Source organism: Stegostoma tigrinum, chromosome 32 (assembly GCF_030684315.1).
Source record: "Stegostoma tigrinum isolate sSteTig4 chromosome 32, sSteTig4.hap1, whole genome shotgun sequence".
Taxonomy (NCBI): Eukaryota; Metazoa; Chordata; class Chondrichthyes; order Orectolobiformes; family Stegostomatidae; genus Stegostoma; species Stegostoma tigrinum.
Window position 1 is genome coordinate 11037835 of NC_081385.1, and position 8292 is coordinate 11046126.

At 41.1% G+C, this 8292-nt stretch overlaps 1 protein-coding gene across 4 annotated transcripts in view; it reads right to left on the bottom strand.

Moving 5' to 3' along the window:
• The window catches only part of sik3 (SIK family kinase 3), a 334512-nt gene extending 327850 nt beyond the window's left edge, over positions 1 to 6662 (bottom strand). For all 4 annotated transcript variants that reach the window (XM_048562166.2, XM_048562167.2, XM_048562165.2 and 1 more), the window contains exon 1: positions 6448 to 6662. In XM_048562166.2, coding sequence (XP_048418123.1) covers positions 6448 to 6609 — 162 coding nt within the window. In that variant the 5' untranslated portion in view covers positions 6610 to 6662. The remainder of the gene's footprint in view (positions 1 to 6447) is intronic.
• Positions 6663 to 8292: the final 1630 nt, after the last annotated feature.

The following is an 8292-nucleotide window of genomic DNA, read 5'->3' on the forward strand; positions in this document are numbered from 1 at the left end:
GTCAACATTTCACCCATATTTCATCATAGAAACACTACAATATTTCATTGGCTTTCCTCCCACTTCCCTGAAATCAAAATAAAATCCTTTCTTGGCAATCCCACAAAATGGAACATTCCTTCTCAGAGGAAGGAATGGGAAACTGATAATGATCCTTACCCTTCTTCAGGAAAAGTATATTTTTAAAAGATCAGTCACAGAGTAACACTGACAGCAGTTGCAAACAAGCTGTGATTTGGACTACCTCTCCTTTCCCATTTCATTAAAGAAAAACAGGGTAATTGCAATGGGCTTCACTGTGAGGTGCATAACAAGGACAAATATTAGAGATTAAAGTTAAAACAGTTTCTAACTTCATACAAATTGGAAGATATTCAAGTTTTCGTTAAGCAATGTCATTTCTGCATCAAAATTCACTACTATTCACAACATGGATAAGATTCTCTCATAGCAGAGCAAGATGATTCACTATGGATCAGTCTTATTCATATCCTAGTAGCCAAATATAAAGTAGCAATGGCAGAAGAAGCCAAACAGCAAGTCATACGCCTGATCGAAAAGTCACAAAGTGGCTTATAAGTAAGGAGGAGGAATGACAACTTAACTGGGGGAAGAGGAGTGCGAAGAGAGATATAATTAGTATTTTTGCATCAGAAAATTTTGATATTCAAAAAAATTCCACATTATAATAATGAAATATGTATATCTTTTTAAAATTGCAATTTTTATTTTTTATTTATTCAGGGATACTGGCTTTGCTTGTTGGACCTGCATTCAGCTAGCTCATCACCAACTGCCCTTGAGAAGGTGGTGGTGAGCTTGAACCCCTGCAGCCCCTTTAATGTAGGCACACAATCTGCTTTTAGAGAAGCAGATACGGTATTTTGATCCAACAGTGATATATTGATGGTAAGTGGCTTGGAGAGGAACCAGCAGAAGGAAGTTTTCCCATGAGTCTGCTGTCCGTGTCCTTCTAGATGGCAATAGTCGTAGGTTTAAAAAGGTGCTGTCTTGAGAGTCTTGGGTAATTTGTGCACTGCATTTTATAGATGGTACAGTACTGCATTGGAAGTGGAGGGACTGAATGTTTGTGGATATGGTGCCAATGAAACAGGTTGTTTTGTCCTGAATAGTGTCAAACATTTTGAGTATTGTTGAAGCTGCACCCATCGAGGCAAGTCGACTGTATTCCGTCATGCTCCTGATTTGATGGTAGGCAGTTTTTGATGACTCAGAAGATGAGTTACTCATCACAGGATTTCTAGCCTCTGACCTGCTCTTGTAGCCACATTTTTGAAAGATATTTTCCATTCAACCTGTTCAGAGATGTTCTGACACACCTCTGGGTTAGACAATAGACAACAGGTGCAGGAGTAGGCCATTCGGCTCTTCGAGCCACCACCACCATTCATTATGATCATGGCTGATCATCCACAATCAGTTCCTGCCTTATCCCCATAACCCTTGATTCCACTATCTTTAAGAGCTCTATCCATCTCTTTCTTGAAAGTATCCAGAGACTTGGCCTCCATTGCCTTCTGGAGCAGAGCATTTCATATATCCACCACACTCTGGGTGAAGAAGTTTTCCTCAACCGTTCTAAACAGCCTACCCCTTATTCTTCTGGTTCTGGACTCACCCATCAGCAGAAACATGCTTCCTCCCTCCAGAGTGTCCAATCCCTTAATAATCTTATACATCTCAATCTGATCCCCTCTCATCCTTCTAAACTCAAGTATATACAAGCCCAGTCGCTCCAATCTTCCAACATATGATAGTCCCGCCATTCCGGGAATTAACCTTGTGAACTTACGCTGCACTCCCTCAATAACAAGAACGTCTTGCCTCAAATTTGGAGACCAAAGCTGCACACAATACTCCAGGTGCGGTCTCAGCAGGGCCCTGTACAGCTGCAGAAGGACCTCTTTGCTCCTCTACTCAATTCCTCTTGTTATGAAGGCCAGCATGCCATTAGCTTTCTTCACTGCCTGCTGTGCCTGAATGCTTGCTTTCATTGACTGATGTACAAGAACACCTAGATCTTGTTGTGCTTCCCCTATAACTAACTTGACTCCATTTAGATAGTAATCTGCCTTCCTGTTCTTGCCAAAGTGGATAACGTCAAATTTATCCACATAAACTGCATCTGCCATGCATCCATCCACTCACCTAGCCTGTCCAAGTCACCCCATATTATCATAACATCCTCCTCACATTTCACACTGGCACCCAGCTTTGTGTCATCAGCAAATTTCCTAATATTACTTGTAAAGCCTTCATCTATATCATTAATGCATATTGTAGATAGCTGCAGTCCCAGCACCAAACCTTGTGGTACCCCACTGGTCACCACGTGCCATTCCGAAAGGGACCCGTTTGTCACTACTCTTTTCTTCCTGTCAACCAGCCAATTTTGAGTCCAAGTCAGTATTTTGCCCCCAATACCATGTACCCTAATTTTGCTCACTAATCCCCTATGTGGGACTTTATCAAAGGCTTTCTAAAAGTCCAGGTACACTACATCCACTGGCTCTCCTTTGTCCATCTTCATAGTTACATCCTCAAAAGTTCCAGAAGATTAGTCAAGCACAATTTCCCATTCACAAATCCACGCTGACTCTGACCTATCCTGTTAATGCTATCCAAATGAGTCGTAATTTCATCTTTTATAATTGACTCCAGCATCTTTCCCACCACTGATGTCAGGCTAACCGGTCTACAATTCCCTGTTTTCTCTCTTCCTCCTTTCTTGAAAAGTGGGACAACATTAGCCACCCTCCAATCCGCAGGAACGGATCCTGAATTTATAGAACATTGGAAAATGATTACCAATGCATCCACGATTTCTAGAGTCACCTCCTTAAGTACCCCGAGATGCAGACTATCAGGTCCCAGGGACTCATCAGCCTTCAGACCTAACAGTCTATCCGACACCATTTTCTGCTTGATATAAATTCCCTTCAGTTTATCCATTACCCTAGGTCCTTCAGCCACTACTACATCTGGTAGATTGAAAGTACCCACTCAACTCTTCTGCCATTTCCTTGTTCCCCATAATAAATTCACCCGTTTCTGTCTTCAAGGGCCCAATTTTAGTCTCAATCATTTTTTTTCTTTTCACATACCTAAAAAGGCTTTTATTTACAATCCTCCTTTATATTTTTGGCCAGTTTGCCTTCGTACCTCATTTTTTCTCCACGTATTGCCTTTTTAATATCTTTTGTCACTCTTTAAAAGTTTCCCAGTCCTCCGGCTTCCCATTCATCTTTGCTATGTTATACTTGTTCTCTTTTATCCTTATACAGTTCTTAACTTCCCTCGTCAGCCACAGCTGCCCCTGCCTCCCCTTAGGATCTTTCTTCCTGTTTGGAATGAACTGATCCTGCACCTTCTGCATTATATCTATAAATACCTGTTCCACTGCCATCCTTGCTAGAGTAGGTGGGACTTGAACCCATGCTCCTGATTCAGAGATAAGCACACGGTCACTGCACCACAAGAGCCCTCCACAGTATTTATATGGCTAGGTCAGTACAATTTTAGGTCAACTGTAACCGCCAGGGTGCTATTATTGGGGTGGTTACCATTGACCAGGATCTTCACTAGACTAGCCATATAAATGCTGTGGCTTCATGAGCACATCAGGGGCTATGAATCCTGCAGCAAGTAACTGAATGTTAAAATCAATTTTAAAATAAATTTCAAAATTTCTTTCAGAATGTAAGTCCCAAAATTGTCAAAAGATGGAGATCATACAATTGTGAACAGAAGAATAAACCCCATTAAATTATAAAATATTTCTAAATCACAACACGACTATCAATCGACTAAGCAATTATTTGGAACTAATAAAGTTTTAATTTAGTTGTTGCTTTGTTAACCAACTTAATTCAAAATTAACTGATTAAAGATAAAATCTGTGTGTTCAGCTTCTGGAGGTCCAGTGAAGAAGATGGTTCTTGTTGCATAGTGTCCCTACCTCTGGGCCAAGAGACCCAGGTTCAAGTCCCACCTGTTCCAGATATGTACAATAACACCTCTGAACATACTCATTAGAAAATATCCACAAACTATTTCTTATGAGTTCAGTCACAGTGGTCGTGTCACTGTGTCTGGAACAGAAGGTCCAGGTTCAAGTTTCACCTATTCCAGATATGTGAGCTAACACGTCTGAACAAATTGATTAAAAAAATCTACAAACTGACTCTTGAGGTGCAGTGGCTGTGTTTCTACCTCTGAACGAGGTGGTCTGCGTTCAGACCCCACCTCCTCCAGAGGTGTACAATAAAATCTCTGAACAGCTTATCTGGAAAATATCTGTCTCTTAAAAGAGCAATGCACCATCATTTTTAATACAGACATTTTGCAGGTTGTACTGAAGTGCCTAGATAAATAAAGACTCCACTGCTAACAATAAACATGGAGCGTTGGCAGCATTATGAATCAATTGTCTTCTACAGGGATTTTCATGCAGAAATCTCCAAAATTACTTAAATGCAAATTGGTTTAATGACCAAACATTAAACAATTGTTGGAATTACTCTTGGCATACAAGTGTTAATTATTCAAATTATCTTTTAGATACAATACTATCTATAGAAAACGTCTTCTTAACTACTTTGTTTACATCAGTACAGTATCTACATTCTATTGCCATGGTATAATGTGGTTTTTAATGGACACCTACTTCAAAAATAATTTACTAAGATTAACCTTTTTAAGGAAGTCATTAACAAATTAGTCTGTTGGCTGGATGCCATACATTAAATTTTAAGGTGTTACTGTAAAGTAAGACACCTTTTAGTAAATTGTACATCACTTACAACATCTGATTAACACCAATGTAACAATGACAATATTACCACACAGGCACAATTTTCCCATTGGCTTGTTTCTCAATTCTACAATTGCAATTTCAAACCAAAATATACTTGGAAAAGGAAACACAATCATGCCTCTACTTTCTTCATATCTAAAGGGAAAAATAATGCAGCATATACATAAAATTGCTAATTACACAAATAGTTTTTAAAAAGCTGCTCCTATATATGGGCCCCATCATAAAACACAATAAGTACATTTTACTGAAAAACAGTTCACTGTGCTATGGAAATACAATGTTCAACCTCTTTCAAAGGTAGTAAAAACTACTTTTACAAATTATGCTGCAGCATGTTTACTGTATAAAATAGCCCAGAACATAAACTGAAGTTTACATCCTTCAATCTTTACTAAAAATATGAACGCACATTCATTGACAACGTTTAGCCCCTTTCCATGCTTTCTGTGAAAAGTATGACTTGTTTCTACAGTCTGCTCCACTTCCAGCAAATCAAAAATGTTCAGTTTTACTGAACAATCCGCATATAATGGGGAATTTTGTCCTATACAATGAGCCATTGCAAGAAATCATCCCATGTTAACAGTAACCGCATTCAACATACTCGAAATAGGTAAATACACAAGTTGCTATTTGAAACTGAAGTAATTATATCTGTAATTAAATCAAGGAGATCTTTTTAAAGTTGTACATTGCTGTTTGCAGTGATTAACTATGACCAGTGTGCACAATTTTTATTTGAAACAAACTCGAAAAATAACTGCGTTTTAATAAATCCGAACGATTGTATTAGCCCTGTTTGTCTTTCGGTACATTTCACGCAGTGACGGGCGATCGAAAATAACTAGACGCTTGAACTGAACTCAGGTTATTCACTTCAAAATTTGTGAGGTGCAAACAACAATACCAGCCGTTAAAGAGTTCCCGAAACTTCTTCCAAAACTTATGGGATGGGGGAAAATAAATTCAAAAGGGACGGGGGCTGGGTACAAAGGAAGGGCCAAATTGACAGCTCGAGCCTGGCGTGACCCCCTCCGGCCGGATAATGTTATAAATGACTAAATGTGATATTTTCACAAATCCCTCTTATTCTGAGCACAATATGGGGGTGGGGGGGGGGGTTGACTAACAAAATCTAGATTGGGAGGGGGTGGAAGGAAGGTGAGGGAGGCGAACAAGACACGCTTTTCCTCACTTAGTCCTAATGACAGCTGTCAAAAAGAGAGGATGGTTCAGTTTTATTTCTTCAACTCCCCCCGCCCGCCTTCCCAAGATTCGCAATCCATTCGTTTTTTTAATAAAGATCAGTTTCTCAGCTCAGTGTCAACTGGGGTGGGGGAGGAAGACAGAGGGAGAAGAGAAAGTGAGACAGAAAAACACCTTCTCTCCTCAGAAGTCGGCAATAAAAAGGAGGGGAAGTGTCGAAAACGCCATCAGACCAAATGATAGAAGTTGGAGAAGAGGACAAGCTGATCATTACTTCAGGAGGAGCAAGGGGAGGGGGGTAATGTGATCGGGGATATCTATGAGATAATACAGAAAGTCTGCAAAATAAGAGACACGGGGAGGGGGGGTGGGAGGAAGAAAAAAAAATCTGAATACGTTACTTTGGCCTTGGTGACGATGTGAGTCGCCAACTTGACCACCGCGAAGTTGCCCTTGCCGATGGTCCTCTCGATCTCGTAGTAGCAAATCCTGGCCGACCCGGTTTTGTGCGGCGGCGGCGGCTGAGGAAGGTTCCCGGTCCTCACTGCACCGCTGGACGCCATCTTGTCGAAAACACCAGCAGCAGCAGGAGCGCGCCCGCGCCCGCGCGCACGGCGGATCCCCACAGCGCCCAGACGACGGTGCAAAAGTGGGGCGGGGTCCTGAGGTGCGCGTGTTGCCTGCGTTTGCGTGCACGCCCTCGGCCCGCCCACGTCCGCGCACCCCGAGTGAGCGTGCGCACTCCTTTTCACCCCTCCCCCTCTACATCTCAAACACGCCCGCGGCAGTGAAGCGAGTGGAAGAGCCCGGGAGCGCTGACGTCAATGCAAAGTGTCCACGAGAGCTTGTTTCCTTTTGCGTCTCCTGCATCTTATCAATGAGCTCCGCTAGCCTGGACTTCATTGACCATGTACTGTGGTGCAAATGCTCTTATCTTTTTTCTCCGTCTCCGGAGCCAGAAGTTCATAGCATCCTGTTTCAAAGTTTGCAGTTTTTAAAAATGATTTTCTCCGCTCCCCGAAATGTTTTATCCTGTGTCAATCAATTCCCCACTCTGCAACTCAAATGAAAATGAGAAAATGCTGCAGTCACTCAGCAGGTCAATCCGAGTTGTTTATTGCTATATGTCAGACTCTTTCCAAGCCAGATATTGGGGATGCTCTAAATTTAAAATTTGAATAAAAAAGCTGCTCAAGAAATTAAACGGTTTGGCAGTATCTGTGGGAAAACAGCGTTACTGTTCGGAGTCAGGTCCAGTATGACTCTTCTTCGAAACTCTACGCCAAGCACCGTATCCCTAAGAAACCCAGCAGGTTTGGCAGTGTATCCGTTGCGAAGAAGAATCATATCGGACTCTGCCCCGCCACAGCTACTACCACACCCGCTAAGTTTCTCTGGCACAACCAACATCAGTCTCCTGCCATTCCTGGTGTTAACGGAACTTTGCTGTGCGTCGTACGTTTCTGCTTGCGATTTATCTAGGATTGTACTCTTCATTTCCCAGAACTAGAAGATTCCTACTCCGTCTGTTTTCCCTCTTTAGACATACCTTCAAACTTAGCGCTTTAACCAAGCTTTTGATCATCTGCCACAAAAGCTTCTTTTTAGGGCTTGGTGTCAAATTTTGCTTTACAATAATCCTGTGAAGTGCCATGAGTATTTTATTACTTCGAAGGCGTAAAGATTATAAATTGCTGTTATTGTGAATGCTAATATTTCCACCCGAGCTTCCTCCTGAGACTTGAACGTTTTTTTTAATCCCAGCACTGCAAAACGGTTTAGAACTAGGAATTCAAAGTCCTGCCATAGGAGAAAACTGCACTGAATGTATCTGATAAATTGAAGCTCAGCACAAAAGGAACAATGCTGTAAAACTATTCGTAAAAACCCAAATGGTTCACCAACGTTCTTTGGGGAATGGAACTTAACACTCCAAAACATGACTCCATATTTCATAGTTTTCTCTTTGTCTTCAGGTTAAGTGGAGTTGAGTAATGACTGCTATCTTGTCAGTGTAATACACATGCCAGAAAGAAAAATACTGTTTACTAATTCATAAAACATATTTATACTGGTATATTTGCTAGAAATTAACTGCATGATAAATTGTATTACCTTCATTTAGTAAGTGTTTCTCAAAGATTTTTTTAAGTTTCTCTTGTCTTCCTTACAAATATACATCATTTGAGTATTATATAATTGCAACAATATATCACTTCCCTGTGTTGTCGTCATGGTAAAAATGG